The sequence below is a fragment of the Cnephaeus nilssonii genome (genome assembly GCF_951640355.1).
Source record: "Cnephaeus nilssonii genome assembly, chromosome: 13".
NCBI lineage: Eukaryota > Metazoa > Chordata > Mammalia > Chiroptera > Vespertilionidae > Cnephaeus > Cnephaeus nilssonii.
Window position 1 is genome coordinate 72838165 of NC_137084.1, and position 26286 is coordinate 72864450.

At 38.2% G+C, this 26286-nt stretch overlaps 1 protein-coding gene across 2 annotated transcripts in view; it reads right to left on the reverse strand.

Moving 5' to 3' along the window:
• The window catches only part of GRIA4 (glutamate ionotropic receptor AMPA type subunit 4), a 398719-nt gene that overhangs the window by 258085 nt on the left and 114348 nt on the right, over nucleotides 1–26286 (reverse strand). For both annotated transcript variants that reach the window (XM_079788918.1, XM_079788919.1), the window contains one exon: nucleotides 6147–6386. In XM_079788918.1, coding sequence (XP_079645044.1) covers nucleotides 6147–6386 — 240 coding nt within the window. The remainder of the gene's footprint in view (nucleotides 1–6146; nucleotides 6387–26286) is intronic.

Here is a 26286-nt window from a genome sequence, read left to right on the forward strand (position 1 = left end):
ACTAGCCTAGAAAGCACTAATTTGAGTAAAATCTTGAACATTAAACATTAAAGAGAACGAGGATTACATAAAACAAGGTCAGTGTCAGCCATAGCTTACTCTGGATGTGAGATTGAAATTGCTGGCAATTATAACAGTTTTGAAAAAACTGACAGTGGTCATCAGAATTTTTGAAATGTTAGGTTTGTATCTCCATATCTCTTCCTTAATCATAAATTCACCTTGTTACCTGTGGTGTTAGGGATGGCCATAAACATATCATAAATACTGAAAACTCTGGGCAATAGACACAGGTAAAAATATATTTCTTTAAAAATATCTATTTCAAATGAGAAAATAAGCACTGCTCATATTATCAATATTGAAATTAACCTCTTTTTCACTAAATAATGACATCACAATAATTAAATTTCAAAAAAAATTCAAGGTTTTATGTTACCAAAAATATTATTTTAAAGTTTCTTGAATTATGTCTAAAACAAGAATGTTATTTTTCAACCTGTTTCATATATTTCCTTGATAAGAAAATTGCATTCAATTCAAGTACCATCTCCTTAGGAGAATTTTAAATAGTAACTATTCTATAAACAATTTGATCCATTAAAATATTGTACCATGAGGGGTTACTGAAGAACTAAAATTGTTTAATACCTATTGTCAAGGATTTCACTTGATTAATTCATTAGTTCATTCCATACTTAGGTATAAATGTAAGAAGAAAAAGTAGTTACTGAAGAAGAACTTATCTTTCTGGGGAAGAAAAGATATGTAAATGTATACACAATGCAATACAAAAATTACTATAAAAAGAATTATGCACAGGGTGTTCTCTAAGTTCTTTTCTTACATAGTAAAATATGAGTCAAGAAGAGATGTGGAAAATTCCCCCAAAGTGAAATATGGTATTTCCAATGAGTTCAGTCATTAGATAGTTGGTGTTGTCCAAATACAGTGACCATTAGGCAAATGTGGCCACTTAGGTTAATCAAATAACATGAAATAAAACTTAAAATTAAATTCCTCAGTTGCATAAACCATGTTTCAAACATTTGATAGTCCATATTTATCAACTCAAAAATCTTATCAAAGTTTGTATTTACAGCTCCTAGGGCAATGGAAACTAAAGAGAAAATAAACAAATGGGACTACATCAAAATAAAAAGCTTCTGTACAGCTAGAGAAACAACAAGACAACAAGAGAGCCAACTGCATGGTAGAACATATTTGCCAATGTTATCACTGATAAGGGTTTAATCTCCAACATTTACAGGGAACTCATACAACTTAACAAAAGGAAGATAAACAACCAAATCAAAAAATGGACAACGGACCTAAATAGATACTTTTCAAAAGAGGACAGAAGGAAGGCCAAGAGACATATGAAAACACGTTCAAAGTCACTAATCATCCAAGAGATGCAAATCAAAACGACAATGAGGTACCATCTCACACCTGTCAGAATGGCAATCGTCAACAAATCAACAAATGACAAGTGCTGGCAAGGATGCGGATAAAAAGGAACCCTTGTGCACTGCTGGTAGGAATGCAGACTGGTGCAGCCACTGTGGAAAACAGTATGGAGTTTCCTCAAAATACTAAAAATGGAACACCCATTTGATCCAGTGATCCCACTTCTAGGAATATATCCCAAGAAACTAGAGACACCAGTCAGAAAGGATATATGCACCCCTATGTTCATAGCAGCACAATTTACCATAGGTAAGACTTGGAAACAGCCTAACTGCCCATCAGTAGATGAATGGATTAGAAAACTGTGGTACATCTACACAATGGAATACTATGCTGCAGTAAAACAGAAGGAATTCTTACCATTTGCAACACCATGGATGCAACTGGAGAGCATTATGCTAAGTGAAATAAGTCAGTCAGAGAAAGATAAATATCACATGATCTCACTCATTTGTGGAAGATAATGAACAACACGAACTGATGAACAAAACCAAAACCAGAGTCATTGAAGCATTGAATAGACTGTCCAACTTATGAGGGAAGCAGGGAAGGGGGGAGAAGTGGGGGTAAGAGATCAACCAAAGGACTTGTATGCATGCATATGAGCATAACCAATGGACATAGACAGCAGGGGTTTGAGGGAATGTGCTAGGGTGGGGGTGGGGGCGGCTGGGGAGAGGTCAATGGGGGAAAAAGGAGACTTAAGTAATATATTAAACAATAATGAACTTAAATTAAAAAAATAATTGGTACAAAATATTAGAATTTCTTTACTGACAAGAGAAAGCCGCCACAGAAGAATAGTATGCATAAACATGTGACATAATCAGAAGCACTTCTACTGATATTCCTATGACAAACCCTCTATGCATACAAGTAACTCATTTTCACTGCAGAGCAGATGATTTTCCTGACTTCCCTTGCTGGTCACCCTTCTAACCTTTATGCTTAAAAAAAATGTAGAATTTATTTAGAGTCCAAAATGTAAGATAAAAACCATTGATTAAATGTAGTTTTACTTTTCAACCTTCAGTAATTTGCAAACTTTTGTCCTAAATCAAGTTTTCAACTTTTCTCATCATCATGCCAATTCTTTTGAATTGTTTTCACATATTCTATATTTTAAGCATTTTTAAAAGTATGACCGCATCTGCTGTAACAAATATATCATAAGACATGTTTAAAAATATGAAGATAAATGAAAACAGCAATGGGCAAGGCAATTCAATAACTATACTGAGAAAATAGAACGTGATTATTTTCCTTAGAATGTCACTTGACCTTGCCTTGCCTGATAGGCAAGGATGGAAGGGAGCTAACTAGCTGTATAATTACCAGAGTGTCTTAATAAAATGATGACTCTGATTATTGGAATAAAAAAAATCCTCCCCTTTCTTTCCTTTCCCCTCCCTCCCTCCCTCCCTCCCTTCCTTCCTTCCTTCTGATGTGGAGAAAAATATAGACAGGATCACATAGCTCTACAATAGCAGACCAGGGCTAGAACACCGGACTTATTTCATAGGAAATAAAATATCATTATTTTTTAAATGTAATTCAACATGAAAACACAACTTTAATTTATGATGGTGAAGCTCTTATATCTTAAGAGTTCATTTATATCACTACACTAATTAAGATTTCAGGAATAATTGAGTGGGTCAATGAAATAACTAATTCCAAAGTAAGGCTTTATGATTCATCAGAATGTCATATTCCACTAAAGTTTGTGGAGAAATTCGGATCATAATTAAGGCAGTTACTTATAATGGGAAAAATGTTTAGATAAGCAGCTTATGGTAGCAGTAGAGGATTAAAAAACCAAAACGTTCCATATTATCTTATTTTGTTACACTTGGTTTTGTGCATTCATTAGAAAATGCTCTAATTGTTAATGTAGACATTTATTCTTTTTTTTTCTTCATGATGTGAATATATGGATTGCTTTTAGCCAACCATGTTTATGATAGAAGTTAATCATATGCTCATAACTGAGGTTCATACCTCCCTTGGTGATAGTGATGCATAATTCAGCATAGTATCTAAGTGGGAATAAATTGGGCTGAGATCCTGAACTTATAAACTGAGACAACAATTTCCAAAGAGAACAATTACTCTTGCCCTTTGCAAGTACCCGATTAAGCCCCAGAATATTGGGAAGCATGGCGGCAAGAGGGCAGAGCGAGCATCTGAGCAACAAAATATGGCCCTTTCCCTGACATGTTATTTTTCATTCAGACAATTACCGCTTGAAATAAAGGTGTCTATTTTAAATTTGGGCTGGGTTACTATAATACAAAGGACTTGTTACTCACCCCGAAGCAACTATTGGAGAGAACTAGGAAATTCTAGAGTGACTTGACTTTAGAAGGTTAGAAGTAAAACAGTAAAATTCTAAGGTGATGACAACGAAAACGTACCCTTGTGCAGCAAGCCAGTAAGTGCTTAAAAGTTACAAGATGTCATATTAGAAGAAATAGTGCTTTACATTGATGGTCTTAAGCCTTGGAAGGATGACATTTTACCAAGAGAAAGAGTCTTTAACTAACCAATATGTACATCTACCTGTACGAGAGCGATACCACGGGGAGAGGTAATGGGAGGTGGCTCGAGGTTGAGCCCCTCACTTGCTATGCAGGAGTGAGGATCCTGGAAATTATAAACTGGTGCAAGAGCAACACATCACTTTTCATCTCTGTTTGGTGGGGAGTCTGATGCACAAATGCCGACACCCTCTCCTTGCTAGAGATTGGTTGACACGGGCAGAGGGAAAAAAAGTGAGACACAGGTCACTAGTGTTCCTATGAGACCTACGAGAGCAAGATGCCATAAAATAAGGAACTTCGGCCCAACGTGCGAAACTGAGCTGTGTCATAACGAACCACAGGAAGAAACATCTCAGCCACTTCCTAGTACCTATTTCTTGACATTAGGATTCAATTTTTTAAAACATTTTAAATTGATTTTATTGAAGTGTATTTTTTTTTTTTGCATTCAACACTCATATTTTACAACTGATAAACCTACATCAACACATCATTTTCACACAAAGTCTCTCTTTTACATCAGGGTTCACTCCTGCTGTTGTACATTCTGTGCTTTTGGACAAATGTATAACAACATGTGTCCACCATTACAGTATCACGGAGAGCAGTTTCACTGCCCTAAAAACCCTCTGTGCTCTCCGATTCACCCCTGCTTCCTCTTATCCCCTGGAAACCACTGGCTCTTACTGTCTCCATAGTTTTGCCTTTCTTAGAATGTCGTATAGTTGGAATCATACAGTATGTAGCCTTTCCTAATTGATTTCTTTCATTGAATATCATGTGTTTAAGGTCCCTCCATGCCTTTTTATTGCTTGGTAGCTCATTACTTTTTGGCTCTGAATAATAATCCATTGTCTGAACATATCACAGTTTAATTAGCCATTCACCTACTGAAAGAAATCTTGGTTGTTTTGGATTGTTAGTTATTGGAAAATGATGTCGTAAAAGGTAGGTAGAGTCCCATATTTCCAATTGTGAATTAGAGTAATCTCTACCAATGCAGCAAATACATTGATAGTATAACTTTTCTGAGCTTGTCTCTGAAAGGAAAATGTACCATGAACGCCAATATAAGTAATGTGCTAAGAGTGATGTTGATGAGGGATCTCATCGGACATACTGTCTCCACTGATTAAAAATGTGAATTTTAACGAGGAAGATAAATTCCTTTACTGAGTTTTCATATCTGAAATAGAAAATTATGCTTTGAACCTTTGAAGGCAATTATATCTTCAAGAGGTTTACCTAGCTTGTTTATGGCTTTTATGTTTATTGTTTTACTCATTTCACAGATGGAATTCTATTCAAGGATGTTCTTAAAATGTTGCCTGTTTCAACTTTTATTCTAACTTCCTATCTTCTCATAAATCTTACACTTTAAGGAAAAAGCACCAATGACAAAACCCCACAGGTGGTCGGTCCCCTGATGTTTATTTTGAAATACAACATGTTGCTATGATTCTAGTCACTAAATAAAAAACAGAATTGAAAAAAAATAGGAACTCCTTAAGCTATGTCTCTAACTAAAAAAATCAAAATACTTTGTACAAACATGTATGGATTGTCAATAATTTAATGGTAGTTATCCACCTTGTTCCTCCAACACATATAATACCATTTACTAATCGCTGTAGCCTGGTAGCTAAAGGCAAAGTGAAAGGTGATGGCAAGCAGAGCCTTACTACCAGGTCCATTGTCATTGTCATGATCCTCCAATTCCTCATGTAAAGTCTCGTATTTCAAACTCAAAACCATGGCTCAGTATGATACTATTTTAAGATGTTCCAAAACATTATGTTATTTGCATGTGAGATAAAAGACTTATTTATTTCATGGTACCTGAAATAGGACTTCAGAATTGTTGAAAACAATTTTTTACATTTTTTACAATTTTTTACATTTCAACTATATAACCAAGCATGGTTTGCTCATGAGTAACCTTGTGAATGTAAAGCTCACTTAATTAGAAAATTTCCCCCAGAGTCAAGGTAAAAATACTGACAGTACACAATGACCATTTTTTAATTTTAGCCATATTAGGGATTAAAATATTTTGCTAAATTACACAAGTATACAGGTCATTTCGGGTTGAAATTAGAGTTTTACTTATGGAGATATGCAATCGTGACTTACCCCTGTCTGTGTCGTACAGGAAGACAAAACAGTTCCACTCATAGTGATCCAGCAGACTTAAGAGTGCTCCTCGCAAGGAAGGCCTCAGCTGCAACACAAACTGGCTCTCCCCCTCGGTAGGGAAACTTGGTGTGATGAGGGAGATGTGTAAGGCGCTGCAGAATGAGGTCAAGGTATGTACTGACCTCTTATCATAGAGTCCAAAAATGGCAAATACTCCTCTAGAATACTGGGAACAGACTGAAACGAAAGAAAAAAAAAAGAATACAAGCCATCAGTACATTCTAAAATTGTTAACTTGCTCATCTACAGTCTATGAAATGAAAAAGAAATCTCTGAATCATTGGAGTGTCAGGAATATAAGAAAAGGTTAAAAGTGAAGTGTGCCATCAATTGTACAATCAATTATTGAATTCTTGAACTTGTATTCAAAGCCCTGCATTGAGTGAGATAACTTGGGGCTATATGCTTCCTTTCTCAAGAAGCCGATTTAAATTAAAGGGAAGTTTAACTAAAATGATGTAATATATGGCATTCCATGATAAGGTGGCAAATCCTAAGCGAGAGACTCCAAGTGTGAAAAAAAATCTAAATTTTTCTCCATATGTTATTTTTTACATGTAAAAAATATAATATCATACTTTGAAAATGTTTAAGTATATTGAGAGGAACATTTAAATAACCAGAGTGCCATCCATTGTAAGCCGTATGCTTATCTTTTCTAGTTTGAATTGGACTGCATTTGTTACTCGGCTTAAATTATTAAATTTTTTTTTTTGCAGTGGCAGTTTCATTTCTTATCACAACCTTAGAGTTCTCTTGAATCTTGTTTGAAAATAAAAATTATGCAGTTTGGAAAGTCATTGTTGGGATATGCAAGATGCTTAGCAGAATTGTGGCAACTTGTGCAGCCTGTAGGTGGGCCACATGCAAAGACAGTAATTCCACACCCAGAAGAACCAAGTTCTCCTGAAAGAAGAGAACCCAAGGTAAGCTGGTGCCCACACTCACCTTGCCTTTCTTTCCATTCCCCCCAGTTGTTGAAAAGACAATGGGGAAAATTTATAAAGAGAAGAAAATTGTCCTCGAGATTCTTGCCCCATCATATTTTGATCACTCTTTTGACATGATTGATTTCTAGTTCTAATTTGGGTGACTTTTTCTAGTTTACATTATAAAGGATACAAAACTACATTAGGGATACTCTTTTTCCTTCTATAATAATAAAAGCATAATATGCTAATCAGACCAACGTCCTTCCAAACATCCTTCCTTCCAGACAAAGCCACAGCAGACGGGGGCCACGGAAGAGGCAGCAGAGGCCCCGGCCTGGTGGCAGCAACGGCCCTTGCACAAATTTTGTGCATCAGGCCCCTAGTTTATAAATAAATTGAGACTTTTTGAATTTCAAATTCTTTAATTTATCACATGGCTAAAGGTCCTATTTCTCCTTGGCTTATTTAGATAGTTTAAGAAGTTGGTACATTTATAAAATTCTTCTGTTTTCTGATTTTGGTTACTGATTGTAGTTGCTTAGCTCATTCAGAAACCCAGAGTATGGATAATCTAGAGGTATTTATTTTAGCAGTAGTTCATAGTGATACAAAGAAATTAGATTTTTCTCTGTTAAAGTAATAATAAGCTCTTAGAAAACTAATTTTCCTACTAACATTTATATCTACATTCCACAATATCTGGGTTTTTGGAAATTATGAAGCATAATTAATTGAGTTAATAAAACACAGAGGTGTTTCTTTTGTTCTTGTTTATTGTATCTCTTGAAATTGAGAAAAGAGTTTAAACAATGTAATCCTATCTAATAAAATAGTAATATGCAAATTGACCATCATTCCAACACACAAGATGGCGGCCCCCATGTGGTCAAAGATGGATGCCCCCATGTGGACACAAGATGGCCGGCACGGGAGGAAAGTTGTGGGTGATCAGGCCAGCAGGGGAGGGCAGTTGGGAGGGACCAGGTCTGCAAGGGAGGGCAGTTGGGGCAATCAGGCCTGCAGGGGCGGCAGTTAAGGGTGATTGGATCGGCAGAGAAGGGCAGTTGTGGGCGACCAGGTCTGCAGGAGAGGACAGTTGCGGGGGGATGCAGGCCTGCAGAGTAGGGCAGTTGGGGGGCAACCAGGCCAGCAGGGGAGAGCAGCTAGGGGTGACCAGGCCAGCAGGAGAGGGCAGTTAGGGGTGACTGGGCCGGCAGGGGAGGGCAGTTTGGTGGGGGGACCAGGCCTCCAGGAAAGGGCAGATGGGGGAAACCAGGCCTGCAGGGGAGGGCAGTTAGGGGGGACCAGGTCTGTAGGGAAGGGCAGTTGGGGGTGACCAGGCCAGCAGAGGAGGGCAGTTAGGGGTGACCAGGCCTGTAAGGGCAGACTGTTGGGGGTGACCAGGTTTGCAGGGGAGGACAGTTAGGGGTGACCAGGCCTACAGGGAAGGGCAGTTAGGGGCAACCAGGCTGGCAAGGGAGGGTAGTTAGGGGTTACTGGGCCAGCAGTGGAGGGCATTTGGGGGCAACCAGGCCTGCAGGGGAGGACAGTTAGGGGTGACCAGGCTGGCAGGGGAGGGGAGATAAGGGCAATCAGGCTGGCAGGGGGGCAGTTAGGCATCGATCAAATTAGCAGAGGAATGTTTAGGGGGTGATCAGGCTGTCAGGCAGAAGCAATTAGGGGCAATCAGGCAGGCAGGCTGGCAGGCGAGCGGTTGGGAGCCAGTAGTCCTGGATTGTGAGAGGGACCCCAGACAGGAGAGGGTACAGGCTGGTGAGGGACACACACCCCCATGCACGAATTTTGTGCACTGGACCTCTAGTCCATAATAATAAAAGGGTAATATGCTAATTAGATTGGACGTATTTCAGATGTCATTCCTGACGGAGCCGGGGCTGGAGGGAAGCCAGCGCGGGTCCTGGGTGCCGGTCCTGGGTACCAGAAGGGAGCTGGTGCCGACAGCCTGGGGCAGGAAGGCCTACTCTTGCATGAATTTCATGCATCGGGCCTCTAGTTATAACATAAGAAGGTAACAATTACAGCAAATGAATGCTGTTGGTCTTCTTTAGATGATGTGCACGGAGAGATACTGTATATGTTCTATGTTCACCCAGGAACTAGGATTTGATCATCTGAATAGATTGACCAACCTGGAAAGTTAGTCCTGGCAGAATGACTGACTGTCATTTTCTTGCAAAATATAAAAAAACATTATTTTGTCACAGTTTGGGTTTCAACTGAATTTACTTTTATACCTTAAATGACCTGAGTAATCAAGCTGCTGGATCAGACCTTAACTTGTGAATGTTTCATCAAGACTTGGGATGTATTTCTGTAAGTGTTTCACATTTAGCATAACCTGGAGGTACTCCTTTGTGTTGTCATATTTTTTCTGTTCTCTTGATTTTCATGGAAATTGAGGGTCCACTTTCAATCTTTACATTGCAAATAATCTACTTCAATTAATTTTTATTTTACTGTACTGAAAAAATAAAGTTGAAGAGCTTTAGAAATCATATCCAAGATGCTGACTTTCGATTTGGTGCTAAAACTACACACAGATTTTATTACATTTTCAAGAAAATGTAAACACGCAGGATTTACAAGTCATGTACTTTAAGTTATTCATGCATATAATGAGCAGTTACATAATCCCTTCTGTTTTGGGACTTACCTTTTTCAAATTTAGGAACTCCACAAATTCTCTAGGGGGACTTGCATAGCTTTGCATGAGAACTGTTGGTGAGAAAGGCATGGGTGGGCAAGCCCGGACCCCTTCCTCAGTACACCTCTCTCCCCAAAACACAATAGCCCTTCTGATTTTATGTATTTCAAATATTGAGCCAATATAAAATTTTATGTGCAAAAAATATTACACTTCAGAAAAAAGGTCAGAAACAATATATTCTGCACAAAATCCCTCTACTGTTTGTTCCTACTATACTGTTTTCAGACTTCATTATGGCTTTTCCACTACTTTGGTGCTTACTATGCTATTTAACTTATTTTAATTTATTGTGTTTGATACTGAACAAACTTAATGTTTTTGATATTTAAACATCTTCTGTCTACTTTCATTCATAAGCATCATCATAAATATGTATCTCTTCTTTTCATAGCCATCTGTTATTTTGCCTTTAATAAAGTAATTTTGAAACTGTACTAAATATTAGATCAATAACTTTGCTTCTGGCTATATTATGTCACTCAAATTTTATTTTCACTTGTAAATGTCCAAAAATGTTAATATTATTCTATTCAACTTTTTCTTGGGCTATTTAACCTAGATTACATGCATGGCATATGAGGATTATTGGGTTTCCTATGTGTGTGAATACATTGTCAGTCAAATGTTCAATGTTATTATCTCTGTGTTCTCTCCTGGAAAGTATTTTATTTAGTCCAATAGGATAAATTTTAAAATATAACTATTTCCATATTTAGTATTACAATCTAGCTTTGCAAACACTCAAGTCAAAATTTACTTGGTTATGTCTGATGACATCTATTGTTGTTTGTCATACAAATGATTATGCAAACAATGGAACTTAAACTATATATGCATACATCAATTAATTAGAGAAAGCTAAACTGAACATCAATGTGTTCAGAATACACAAACGGGAATAAACAGAATCTTACACAGATGGCTAAATAAAATAAACAACAGAATGCTGAGTCACTGAATAGTTGCAATCATATTAGGTAGATACATGTTTTGAGATATAAACACTAACCAAGTTTCATTGCATATTCTGTATTCTGCTTCACTAATGAAATCACTTGGATCCTGTATTATGTAACTAAACATAAAATATAAAAACAAGGTCATAATCCATTCATCTTTACTCGATGGTGTCAATGAATTAAATATGTCTTCTCATCAAGCAGTCACCCAGTTTCATCCCAGATTCTACATTCTGGATGCCAAACCAGTGAAATTGTTATGCAGTTTGTGATAGTTTATCGCCCCGTGTCACACACAAATCGAAGGACATTGTCTTAGCTCCCGTCTCAAGTTGTGAGCATTAGGGCCCGGTGCTGAGTCTGACGTGGCCACGGCAGCGGGTGCGGAAGGACGCAGGCCGCTGCTTCACCCTGTGCTCTTTCCTTTCTCCTGTATCTTCAACTTCCCTTCTCTAAATGCATTCCCCAAATGCCTTCAAACAAGCTGAACTCCTTCTTATTTTATGAAACATAGAACTTCCTTGGCCCTATGCTTCCTATGTCTTTTTACCCCTTCCCAGTCACTAAAGGAGTCTTTTACTTACAGTTTCACATTCCTCTGGCTGCTCTACTTTCCAGCCACCAAAACCACTCTCATCAATTTTGCTAATGACCAAGTACAACCTAAATCTTACATTTTAGCTCCTATCTTACTGGAATCCTTTGCTGTCTTTGTCACTTTGGACACTTCTCTCACATGCTTCCTTCCCTTGCTTTCTTAACACCATGCTCTAGTTTTCGTTCACTCTCTCTAAATATTTCTAGTGTCTTTGAATAGTTCTTCCCCCCTGCTCCTTTAAAGGTGGTAAGCCTTAAAACTCCCCTCTTTACTTTAAACACAATTCCACTGAAAATGGCCAACCCTGGGGCTGTAATTACCACCTATGTAATCATGATCCCCCAAGCTGTACCATTTACTTCAAATCTTTCTCTTGAACTCCAGATCTACGTATCTAAGTTCATCACTTCCATGCCACTGTGAATTTTCCATAGTAGTATAGCTGTATTCTCTCTCTCACACACTGTTCCAGAACTTTGATACTTTCCTATTCAGAGCTGGAGTCTGATCTTTCAATGTGAACCCGGGCTGGCTTCAGTGATTGCCTCAGCTATTAAACTGTGACAGAAGTGCTTATATGTGACTTCTGAGGGTATGGCTGCCTCTCTCTTGAGACAGATTTTTTTTTTTTTACCCAGCTACCATGCTGTGAGGAAGACCATGTGATGTGAAGAGGCCCACATAGAGGGGAACCAATATTCTTATGCCTCAGCATCAGCTAAGTTCCAGGTTGACAGTCAAATGAACTTATTCCTATATAATAAAAGGCTAATATGCAAATTGCCCCCTCGAACGGGAGTTAGACAAGGGAGCAGGGCTGGCTAGACAACTGCCCCCGGCTCCTCCTTCTGGCTTGCCCCGCCCCCAACCACCATCCTCCCTCCCAGCCCCCCCCCCCCCCCCCCGCCTCATTGGGGTGGGCTGGCCGAACCCCACCCGTGCATGAATTCGCGAAATCGTGCACCGGGCCTCTAATAACAATAACCAGGATGATCTTTGTATCCAGTATTTAGGGGTGTGCCTACACATGGTAAGCATTCAATAAATATTTTATAGATATATTTTTAAGGAAAGTTGCTTTATTTTTGTGCCACTGTTTATTTTTATTTTTAAAAAATTCTTAATATTGTGTATTTGAATTGTTTTGTTTTTCTTTTTTGCTATTATAACTAAAGCTTTCATGACAACCATCTCTGATTATTCATTAAGGTAAGCTGCTAGAAGTGAAATTATAAAGTATATGAATCTTTTTGAAGGGTTTTGGTAAATATTACTAAATTTATTCCACAACTATGTGCTAATTCATATTTCTCAATAGTAGTTATTGGGCTAAATAAGTTTTTAAATTCTTCTTTTCTCTCCTCTACTGTTTTGAAAGTTATATTTATTATGTTGATTCTTCAATTTATTCTTGTTGCCCTTAATTTTTATATATTTACTTGTCATACATTTATAATTTTTCCATATTGATTGAGATACAATTGACCTATAACATTGTGTTAGTTTAAGGTGCACAAGATGATGACTTGATACATGCATATATTGTGAAATGATTACCACAATAAGGTTAGTTAGTACATTCATCACCTCACATAATTACAATTTTTTGTTGTGGTGGTGATGAGAATATTTAAGATTTACACTCTGAACAACTTTCAAGTATGTAATATAGTATTGTTAACTAAGGACTGTTGAGGTTTCCAGCAGTGAAACCTACTGGGGTTCTCTGGCAATCAAGCTACTGGGAACCAAGGTCACTCCCATGCATGACTGATATTGTAGACCAGTGGTTCCCAACCTTTTTTTGGCCATGCCCCACCTAAGCATCTCTAAAATCCTGATGCCACCCCGCCTCCCCTCCCCACCGTGACATATAGTTCTTGTTATTCAAAAAGTGAACTCCTATTCACACGGAGGAAGCTTAAAAGGCCATTAACTTGGTCTCAACAAGCTTCCAAAGAACATGGCATCCATGAAAGAGGAAAATAAAAGCATGAAAGGAGAGTTGAAGTACTGAGGAAGAAATCACCAAGAAATTATTAAGAAAATAATAATAGTATGAAGTGATATGAAAAAATAGCAAAGTTTCAAAACATATAATAGAGAACTGAAATGCATAAATATGTCACAATATATATTTAGATACTGTATCTGAGGCCCCTAGAGCCATAAGAAATGCAAAAAATTCACTCATTCTCAAATTGCCCTCCTTAAAAATCAAATTGCCCCCCTGTGGGGCCTGTGCCCCACGTTGGAGACCACTGCTGTAGACCCTTTCCTTCTTACTTTTCCTAGCGGTCTCTAGATGTCTCAGCTTTGCTGGTCTCTGGGTGGGGTGAAACTGAAGTGGGTCCTTCAAGTGGTTCCCCAAAAGGCTGGGGAAGCTGGTCACTCACCCTGCTCTCCTTTTCCAAGACAAGAGAACTGTGTTGAGATAAGAATTCCCTCTTGGCACTGAACAGCGCTGGCCTGGATATCAGATAATGCAGGCAAAATGGAACTTTCCCTCCCACCCCTTTGTATGGTTATTCTCAGTTTTTTTTTTTTTTCTTTCTCTATGTGTTCCTGAAACTTTGTTAGTGAACTCCTGAGCTCTCCCACAGCTATTTTGTGTGTGAATAGCTGTCCAATTGTTGTTCCTTGTGGAAGGACATAAGGGTGCATCGCCAATCCCCCATCTTAGTCACAATATTCTAAATTTAATAAATATCTCCACACTCCATCAGAATAATACAAGGACATTTAAGCATTATAACTGCAGAAATTGCCCTCCATGCTATTATTGTCCGATATTGTAGTTCGTATGGGTTTAGCAATTTTAAAATACCATAGCCTCTATTGGATATTTTCATTATCTGAAATCTTTGGCAATCTACTGGTAACACTCCTTTGTGTATGTTGCAATTCTTGCTCAAGGTGGGTTATCAACATATTTGTTTTATAATTTTGAATTTTGAGCACATTTTAGCAAAGTCTACCTGTGAGAATTTAGAGAAACCTGTTTTGGAGAAATATTTCTCCAAAGGGATTTTGCATTTACTCTGCCAAGCACCCCAATGAGTTTGTATGTGGGGTTTGCGTGTGTGTGTGTGTGTGTGTGTGTGTGTGTGTGTGTGAGAGAGAGAGAGAGAGAGAGAGAGAGAGAGAGAGAGAGAGAGATAGGCTCCTGAAAAAAGCAGAGTGTATATGTTTGTACAGAAAAGTCACAAGAGAGTGGACAATTATGGAATGAGCTACCCTCCACACATCTTACATCTCACTCAAGGCCAACCTTATATCTGTCCTTGACCCCATTCATTATCTCTTTCTGAGGGGATGCCCTCTCTTCCTCTTTACTGGCTACATTCCCTCAACCTATTAACATGCTCAAATTTCTCCGATCCCCTCCCAATTTAATATTATATCAATAACAAAAACCACATTTTATTGGTATCTAATCTTGTTCACTGATGTATTCTCAGGCTCTAAAATTGGCATAAGAAAAATGCTCAATTTGCATTCATTCAGTGAATGAAATCATAGTTTCTTGTAAAAGAAATAAGAAGAGACTGGGAGAGGGTGGAATGGCTGGCTGAAAGCCGCAAAATTCTACTTTTGGGTTGCTGAGTTTACTCTGGCCTTTAAAAGTTTTCATTTCTACTTAGAGTCTAAGCAATTCTTTTTGGTCTCTAAGTATATTCTCCCTCCCCTTTCCACCATGCACAAACTGACCATTAGCTTTTAATTAAAGCCTAGTTTCTGAAAACTGACAGCTATTAGTACATATAAATTTAATAATTCCTTATAAGGAAATAAAATATAATTATAACTATTAATATTTTAACAATTTAAAATTCAAGTAATGAGACAACTGTCTTCTTTAGAAGTGACAAGAACATATAATTTCTATTGTTATCAGGGTGATGTTGTATTGTCATTTTTATACGTTTAATTTTCACAGAATATGATTAAGCTATTAGTTCATCCAGCAGCATAGAGTTTGCAACTACATGTGAAATACTAATTCGGTCTTCCAGCCTTTGCCCAGCCTCCCATTGCACAGCCTCTCACCGCACCGCCTGCCACTGCACAGCCTCTTGCTGCATAGCCTCCTGTCACACAGCCTGCCACTGCACAGCCTCCCATTGCACAGCCTCTCACTACACAGCCTCCCACTGCACAGCCTCCCACTGCACACGTTCTCATTACACAGCCTCCCACTGCACACGTTCTCATTACACAGCCTCCCACTGCACACGTTCTCACTGCACAGCCTCCCATTGCACAGCCTCCCTCTGCCAGCCTCCCACTGCACACGTTCTCACTGCACAGCCTCCCACTGCACAGCCTCCTGCTGCACAGTCTCCCACTGCACACGTTCTCACTGCACAGCCTCCCATTGCATAGCCTCCCTCTGCCAGCCTCCCACTGCAAGCCTCCCACTGCACAGCCTCCCACTGCACACGTTCTCACTGCACAGCCTCCCACTGCACAGCATCCCACTGCACAGCCTCCATCTGCCAGCCTCCCACTGCACACGTTCTCACTGCACAGCCTCCCTCTGCCAGCCTCCCACTGCACAGCCTCCCACTGCACAGCCTCCCACTGCACAGCCTCCCACTGCATACGGTCTTACTGCTAAGCCTTCCTCTGCCAGCCTCCCACTGTACAGCCTCCCACTGCACAGACTCCCGCTGCACAGCATTCCATTGCACAGCCTCCCACTGCACAGGTTCTCACTGCACAACCTCTCACTGCACAGCCTCCCACTGCACAGATTTTCACTGCACAGCCTCCCACTGCACAACCCCTGGTCCTGTATTTACCTAATTTTTACCTGTTAATTTTCAGAATCTTGCCATATATATTTCTTCTAAAAGAAATCTTCTCACCCCTCTGGATTTTAAAATAATTTTTTCTGAATACACTAGCAGTTTATTGGAAATCTTTACAAAGTCAGTACGTATTAGTTTATCATCTTCCTTCTTTCTCTGATTGTTTGATGTTAAAATGATAAGCTCCTCATATTTAGATTTGAAAAGGCTCAATCAGATGGTGGATAGATCATGCTGAGTCCAGAATGCATTGATTTATGCCCTCAAGGTATTATCCTAGGTTATTAATATGTAAAAGTTAATTTTCTTAGACTTCTATAAGGTGGTTAGCTATAGTACATAAAGTCACTGAAGCTAATCACCATAAATGACAAGTTGAAATGCAAATTACATACAAACATTTCACCTTAATTATGTCACAAATAAGTACTCTTGCTTTCTCAGATGTCTTCTCTAAAGAAGCTCTGGACAACGCCAGTGAAGACCACAGCTTGCTCAGCCCTGCACATGCTTCGTTTCAGTTTTATGACATCTCAGCTAGAGAGCACATTGCAATTCTCAATTAAACTAATTGAGAGCTCAGTAAAAATATACAGGCTTGTTTGCACATTTCTTTCCGGAGTCAGGCTGCCATAATGGAAACACATGGCTCATTTTGCTTCCAAGGCTGATAAAGGAATAAGCAGAGGCTATTTTCAATACACAGCACAATAAGCAAAATGCCTTTCACCATAAAGTTGGCTTCCCTGGCAGGAGTGTGGGGGCTGCAAAGATCAGATCATTCTTTTATAAAAAATGCTGATCTGGAAACATAAGGACTCCAACAAGTGAGCCTTAGAAGGAAGGAAGGTGAGAGGAGAAGAAACCAATTCTAAAAAGCACCTACATCATAACAGGTGGTTCTTTACCTATCAAATGCCAATCATGAAGGGCAGCATAGAGGGAGAGGCACCAAGGGAATTACTGTTTAGCATCCAAGGACTGGAATATACTTTTATCTTTGTGGCGCCTTAATGGAAACATTCAACTCATCATCTATATTTTATATACTATATAACTGCATCGCATAATTGCAGTCGGATTCTTTTTATGCTAGAGAAACACATTTTCAAGGGTCTAAATCTGTTGAAAGCTTTTCTTCATCAAAGTAGACACAGCTGTCTTTCTGAAAAGCATTTAAATACATCATGAAAGTGGATAACATCAATTAAAAATGGCATGGAATAATATTTGGCAGCTATCTGAGAGGTTTTTAAAACAACTGTTCTCATGAATATTAGGCTTCCTGAATAACTGAAGTGTCATCATTTATTTTGGATGCAGAATTTGTGACATATGTTTAATGTCTGTCTGTACTACCAGACGTGTCTGTGACAGCAAGGACTCTGCTTTAATCATCAATTTTTTTCCAGCATCCGGCATAATGCTTGGCACAGAGTTGACAGTCAGTACATTTTTTTTTAATTTTACATATTGATTTGGGGGAGAGAGAGAGAGAGAGAGAGAGAGAGAGAGAGAGAGAGAGAGAGAGAAAAAGAGAGAGAGAGATAGAAACGTTGATTTTTGCATTCATTGATTGCTTCTTATAGGTGCCCTGACTGGAGATTGAACTCCAAACTGTGGCGAATTAGGAGGATGCACTAACCAACTGAGCTACCTGGCCAGGGGCCAACAAATATTTTCTAAATGAATAACCGAATGAATGGAGGCAAAGAGGATGTTATGCATGAAAGGTATTTGAGATTCGTGAAGATATTTGGCCTAACTAATCTACTGAATAAAACATTGCAGCCATTTGAAGCAAATCTAACATGTAAATTGTGTTTTTACAAAATATAATAATGCCTCATTATATTTCATATGATACAATTTTATCAAAGTTAATTTACGTGCAACTTGTTTGGAATTCACAATGTACATACTTTTAATGGGATAGTCTGCTCAGTGCTATAGGCTAAGGATACACATGCTCCAGTTAGGCTTTCTGAATCACGGAAGTGTTATTCACATATAACTCAGACAAATATAAGGATAAACACCCATATAATCCAGACGAATAAGATTGCAATATTCAGTTTTTCAAGTGTGTGTGTGTGTGTGTGTGTGTGTGTGTGTAATTGTGTCCTCTAAAACACACTGCACAAAATCCTGATAGAGAATTTACAGTGAATCTGAGAAATATTAAATATTATTGTGAATATTAAACATTATTCACAAATGGAAATATTAAACCTTTGCATAGTTTCTCCATATATAAAGAGACATTAAAATGTTTTTTTTTCCATTCTAAAATATAATATTAGAGCCAGTAGACAGAATGAGGGAGCCATCATGATGGCCTGACTCTAGGGAAGGGGAAGGGAAGAAAACAACCACTACTAAATACCGACTATGTGTCAGGCTCTCTAACAGTCGTTTTATTTTCATTATCTTGTTCAAACATCCCTACAAGGTAGGTATTATTCTCCTTTTTCTTTTTCTTTAAGAGGAAAAACAAAATTTGGTGAAGTTATACAACCTCTACAAGTTGATACATTTGAGTGGGGAAAGAGCGATTTTTAACCCAATCTGATTCTAAATAGTCATGCTCATTCTAGTCTACCACTTGAAAAGGAAGTCACTGGCTGAGCACTTCTCCATCCTGCTCTGTTGAAGGGATATTGGCCATTGCACCTTTATTGCTACTGGAGGAGGCACTGTAAGAATACTTACACTTCATGGAAACAGAAGTAGTTCTTACAGGAGTATGAAATATAGGTTTCTTATTTAAAAAGCCGCTTCTTAAAGCAAACCAAGTTTTAGCTCTCAATTTAAAAAGGATAAACACATATATAACTCAGACAAATAAGCCTTCAGTATCTAGCATTTCAAGTGTGTGTGTGCATGTAATTGTGTCCTCTAAAACACATTGCACAAAATCCTGATAGAGAATTTATAGGTAACCATGACTGGATGGAAATATTAAACGTTTGCATAGTTTCTCCATATATAAAAACAGACAGTAAAAGATTTTTCCCATTCTAAATTATAATATTAGAACCAGTTACTAAAGATCATAAAATGGCTGTTTTAATTGTATGCTGTGTTATATTATTTTCCCTATATTCAAATTTCAAGAACAATTGTCAAACATCTGGACTGTACACTAGGATGGAAAATACAAAATAGAAATGATGAGCCACTCTAGTTACTTTGTCAAAGTTATAATTTTAAGCTTTTTGAATTCTCAGAATCATTACCAGACTTTTCTGAGTTAAATAAACTCTGATTTATAAAGCCTTTTACTTTTCTCTCTCAATTATCAGGATATTATAGAATAGAATGATGTCTAATAAAAATGCTATTTCATTCCCTATGATATTAAACCATGATTCATTTTTCAAAGAATACTATTAATAATTTGCTCTGACTACATCTGTGTGTGCATCTGAGTGTGATGAAAATAGAAAATGCTTTTCAGTTTTGAGAAATTATAATAGAATATGCCTTGGTCTAGTAATCACTATAATCATAATCCTTTAAAAGCATTACATTTGAAATATATATTTCCTTGCTTTTACACTAAAATAGCATTTTTTCTAATAACTTTTGTAGAATAGTTAAAATCCATCAATGACCAAAAAAATCAGACTTTTATATTAGAATATAGTCTTTTGAAAAAATTAAAATTTATGTGTATCTTTTACTTAACAAATAAAATTATGTTTATTCATTCTATCCAAAGAAAAAGAAATTACCCAATGTAAATTTTCATTTTATATATATAAAGTAATTTATGTCACATGTTGAAGAAATTAACATACATGTGTATTATCCTATATAATAAAGAGGTAATATGCAAATTGACCATCACACCCTCGCACAAGATGGCTGCCCCATGTGGTATCAAGATGGCTGCCACAAGATGGCTGGCAGGAGAGGGCAGTTGGGGGCAAAAAGGCCAGCAGGGGAGGGCAGTTGGGGGCTACCAGGCCAGCAGGGGAGGGCATTTGGGGTGACCAGGCCTGCAGGGGAGGGCAGTTAAGGGGGACCAGGCCAGCAGGGGAGGGCAGTTGGGGGTGACCAGACCAGCAGGGGAGGGCAGTTGGGGTGACTGGGCCAGCAGGGGAGGGCAGTTGGGGGTGACGAGGCCAGCAGAGGAGGGCAGTTGGGGGCAATCAGGCCAGCAAGAGAGGGCAGTTAGGGGCAACCAGGCTGGCAGGGGAGGGCAGTTAAGGGTGACTGGGCCATCAGGGGAGGGCAGTTGGGGGCAATCAGGCCAGCAGGGGAGCAGTTAGGCATCGATCAGGCTAGCAGGGGAGTGGTTAGGGGATGATCAGGCTGGCAGGCAGAAGAGGTTAGCGGCAATCAGGCAGGCAGGCAGGCGAGCAGTTGGGAGCCAGCAGTCCCGGAATGTTAGAGGGATGTCCGACTGCCGGTTTGGGCCCAATCCCACTGGGGTCCTAGATTGGAGAGGGTGCAGGCTGAGCTGAGGGACACCCCTCTCCCCCTCAGTGCATAAATTTCATGCCCCGGGCCTCTAGTACTATATATTATATTGTGAGATTCTAAAATTTTTCTAAACAACTTAATTATTTGGCATGCTTTGAAAGAAATAGATTTCAGAAATCATATAGTAACACTGACTCACTTTTTTTGAATAATCTGAACATTTCAAATATAATTGTTTTCTAAGATATCCAACTTTTTAAAAGAATGGCCTAGAATTAATGAGTTTTCTTTCCATATGGCTCTGCAGCCTCCTGACCACTCACCTGACATTAACTTCCTCTAAATGAAACTTGTGAAATCCAATCCTAGAAGGGCTAGGCAGAGTATGTAAATGGGTGAGACAGGCCAAGGGAAAGACTGCGATATGGGCAAGGAACTTGAGAGTACATGCCCACCAAAAGGGGCTAGCCACTCGCATCTCTAGGTGATTGTTCCCAACAGGGAGTAATAATAGCCCAATGTGGTCGGGAATCCTGAATTTTTAAAATAATCTTTAAGTATGAATATTTGTGAATATTCTGCTCATTTTAAATGCTCTGCACCAATTAAAACATTATTTATTTTAGAGTGGGTGAGGACAAATTTTATTTGTGGGCATCATATTGTTTAGAACTGGGAGTTTTCTGAAACTATTGCTGCCGTCTGTTCATTTAGGTTTGATGCTATATTGTCAAATTAAATTTCCAGTCTTCATTTTGACCTGCTCCTCTTCAATGTGAGTACTGAAAAGTATGTATAAATATTTAAGTGTGTATCTTTTTAGTGCCAAGGAGACAATATCTTTTCTGGATTATGAAGTTGTGTGGCTCAAAGAGACCTTAGACATCATCCAGATGGACCAAGTCCTTTACAGAGGAGGACAGGGAATCCCTAAGGTATAAAGTTACTTGCTTAAGGCCTTTAGACACGGACAAAGTAAAGCAGACATCCTTAGCTTGGCCAAAAATTAGAGATTATAAAGCCCATTCAAATGAGGAGAACAATAGCAAGATCCAACTTATAAAATGATAGATATGTAAAACTTATAGAGTGTATTATTTGTTACTGAGCAGGGAGGAGATCTGTGAGCAAGGAAGGTGTACATATTCTGTGTCCTGGTATTATGTAAACTATATTTCATGAAACTGTTGAGCTCAGAGAGTATGACAAATACTTCTGTAGATTTTCATTATGGATCTAAGCACATTTTTAAAAATCATCACCCGAGGATATACTTATTGGTTTTAGCGAGAGAAAGGGAGATGAGAGAGAAAACATCAATGTGAGAGTGAAACATCAATAGGTTGCCTTTCATATGTGCCCTGACAGAGAACTGAACCTGCAACCTTTTAGTATATGACAGATAGGACACTCCACCCAACTGAGCCACATCAGCCAGGGTGGTCTAAGCACATTTTAATTACTCATATTGAATCAGTATTGCTTTATGCTATATAAACTGTTCTTTTTCTGCTTCTGATGAAGACAAATGAGTTGCTTATTTCTTCTATTCACTTATAGGCAGACAGACCTATAAGCCATGCTCCACTATGTAGAGTCTTTAGGCAGATTTTTGTTTTTACACTTGATCTCTCTCTCTCTCTCTCTCTCTCTCTCTCTCTCTCTCTCTCTCTCTCTCTCCTTCTCTCTCTTTTTGTGTTAATGCTCACAGATGCCATGGGATAAAGTTTCTAGGGATTTCATCCAAAATCTGATTATTTTAAAGAATATTTTGTGTTTAAGATAGCTATATATCAATCCACCATATAATTTCTGATTTGCATATTATGTTAAGGTACCCTTTTAGAGACTAAGACAATAAAAATAAATAAGTTAATATATTCACTAATTTTGATAATAAGCAAAATTAGAACTTTAAGAGTATTTAATTTCATTGAGACATTCAAACAATATTGAGCAGCTACTTTGAGTTAGGTCGATATTCTAGATACTGGGGGACACACGATTAAGAATTCATATGTGATTCCTACTGTTATATTGAAAAAAAGGCAACAAGTGGAATAAGTGCTTATAAACGAAGAGAGAGAAGTGAGGATGCTATAAACATACATATTTAATCTGCGTGTTAACTAAGAGTATGTTAGTCACAAAGTGGGGAAATACTACTTCAGATATAACAATTGAAAATTACCAAGAGCTATAAAAACTTGAAGAAATATTCTTTTGATTGGTGCCTGGAGAGGGAGGAGATATGTTGAAATATAATTCTGGAGAAGAAGTACAGATCCAGGTCTTGGAGAACAGGGTAAAGAGCAGTGTGGACAAGGCTTCTGGTCAAGGTGGCGATGTAGGTACTTGGAACATCTCACAAAATTACAACTAAGCTACAGAACAGCCATCATCTAGAACCACCTGAAATCCAGCTGAACAGAATCCCTAACTAAGAATATGAAGAAGCCACATTGAGATGGTAGAAGGGACAGAGATACAGGATGGGCTGGATTCCCAGGTGTGCAGAATAAAAATTGGGGGGAGGGGACATATTGGCTTCTGAGGTCCCCCCTGAGGAATGAGGGGACACAGACCAACACCAAGCCCCCAAGTCCAGGGTTCGAGTGCCAGGAAGAGAAGTCCTCATAACTTCTGGCTGTAAAAGCCAGTGGGGACTGTGGCTGAGTGAGACAGAAGGCTTCTGGAACTTCATGAAGTTCCTCCTATGAAGGGTCCATTCATGAACTTACTCAGATTCTCTTGCTCTGAGCTCTAGCGCTGGAGCAGCAGCTCAAAAGGCGCCGGGAACATACAGAGAGGAACAGACTTGTCTGGCGACAGGGTGAGAGTGGAGGAGCAGCTTTCTTGGCAGAGGTGCTGGCAGAGGCCACTGCTCCTTTGCTGAGCCCTTCCCCCACAGGCAGGCACCATAGCTGTGTCTATTTAACATTGCTATCATTCTTGGCCCCAACCTGGCGATTCCATGAGACCCAAGCCTTTCCAGTGGATTTTCCATAAAAACAACGTGTCTTTTCACATGTTTCAGACTTCTCTAAAATCTCTTAAACACATCTGGCTCTGGTTTGCCCTGTAATTTTTGTTATGTGGCCCTGGCATGGCACTAGCAGAACCCTGCTTAATATGTCTCAAAACAAAAACAAAAATAAAAACTATAGAAAAAGAACTTAACAAAATGGAGATATTCAATCTACTAGATGTGGAGCTCAAAACACTGGTTATAAGAATGCTCAGTGAATTTAAGGGAAGAGTACAGGTAGATGAACTTAAATAGCATTAAAAAGAATGGAAAACATAAAAAAGAACCAGTCAGAAATGAAGGATATGCTAACTGAAATGAAGTATAATTTACAGAGAACCAGCAGTAGAGTAGATGAATCTGGAAAATAAATCAGTGATTTGGAATATTAAGAAGCAAAAATACCCAGTCAAAACAGCAAAAAAAAAATTATGAAATAATAATAATAATAATAATAATAATAATAATAAAAATGAGGATAATATGAGGAGCCTCTGGGACAACTTCAAGTATATCAACATTCACATCATGGGGATGCTGAAAGCATGAAATTGAAAAGCTATGTGAAAAAATGACAGAAAATTTCCCTAACCTGGTGAAGGAAATAGACATACAAGTCCAGGAAGCACAGAGTTTCAAACAAAATGATCCCAAAGAGGCCCACACCAAGACACATAATTAAAATGCAAAAGGCTAAAGACAAAGATAGAATTTTAAAAGAAGCAAGAGAAAAGCAGTTAGTTACACACAAGGGAACTCCCATAAGATCATTAAATGATTTCTCAACAGAAACTATGTAGGCCAGAGGGATTGGCAAGAAATATTCAAAGTGATGAAAACCAAGGACCTATCAAGCATATCGATCATTTATAATCAAAGGACATATAAAGAACTTCTCAGACAAGGAAAAGCTAAAGTAGTTCACCATCACCAAACCAGTCTCACATGAAATGTTAAAGCAGTGATGGGCAACCTTTTGAGCTTGGTGTGTCAAACTTCGCCAAAAAACTGAGCATAACTCGGGTAGTGTGTCACTTTGAGGAAAAAACTAACGCCAAGTCTAGTCGCAAATGTTTCATCCTCAGGAGCAGTAAATGTTTCATCCTGGGCATGCGGCCGCGTGTCATCAGAAATGGCTATGCGTGTCAGTGCTGACATGCGTGTCATAGGTTCGCCATCACTGTGTTAAAGGGTATTCTTGAAGAAGAAGAAAAAAAAGACAAAAATATTAACAATAAAATGGCCATAAATACATACCTATCAAAAACTGAAGTAAGAAAACAAAAATGAATGACCAAGGAGAATAGACATAAAATCAAAGACACAGAGAATATTTTGATGGTTGCCAGATGGGACAAGGGTTGGGGGATAGGTAAAAAAGGTGAAGAGATTAAGAAGTACAAATTGCTTGTTACAGAATAGTCATGAGGCTGCAAAGTACAGCATAAGGAATAGAGTCAATGATATCCTAATAATTTTGTACGCTATCAGATGGGTACAAGCTTTATCCAGATGACCACTAAGTTATATAATGTCTAATCACTGGGTTGTATACCTGAAACTAACATAATATTGTATGTCAACTGTAATTGAAAAATTTAAAAAATGATTACAAAAAAAAAAAAAAAGAACAGTGTAGATTTTTGGCTTTTATCCTAAGAACAATGGGAAGCCATTCTCCTATTCTGAAGCAGGAGAGTAAAGTAATCTGATTTGTGTTTTTATAATGCTAGCTGCTGTGTGGAAAACTAATTAAACAAGAGTAGTAATGGATCCTGAAAACTTGACATCCAGTATTTTAGTAGCCCAGCAAAAACTATTGATAGCTTAGAATTCAGGGCCTGTGAAGATGAGAAATGCATGGACTCAAGGCATATTTGACAAGTAAATTAATAGGTTTTGGTGATTAATTACACATTAGCATTAGGCAAAACTCACGTCTTAGTCGCTCACTAAAACAACTGGTTAAATGCTCACTGGTGTGTTCACCATTCTCTAAGGTGAAATAAGCATGCGAGTGTTAGAGGGCCCAGTTTATATATATTGAGTTAAAAATGCTTGGAGAAAAAAATGCCAATTAAGCATTCTGTTATATACATCTATAGCTGGGTGTAGACATTTTAGATTTATAAAAAATATAAGCTTAGAAGTGCAGAAACAAACATTTAGGGAAAACATAGAGTGAGACTAGCAGAGTGGCCTTGGCAGAGAAGGTATGAGAATAAGATGAAAACAAGTACAATGTGATATCATTTCATTCAACAGAAAAAGAAAACACAAAGAGGGAGTCATTAATATCAAATGCTGCTGGAGTAGAGGTAAGGGCATCAAGCAGTATAGGAAGTTATTGGAAACCAAGAAATGAGAGCAAGAAACCCTTAAAAATACAATGAATACATCAATTTCACATTATGTGGGAGTCAATAATGTCTTTTTTGCAAATGAACTTCAGTTTCATAATGCATCACATATATGGACTTCTCACTTCTGTTTTTTTTGTGTTTCTATATTTATATATTCTGTATATTTATATATTCTGTATATTTATATAACCACAATACCTTATCTAAAGTGTTTCATCCAATAG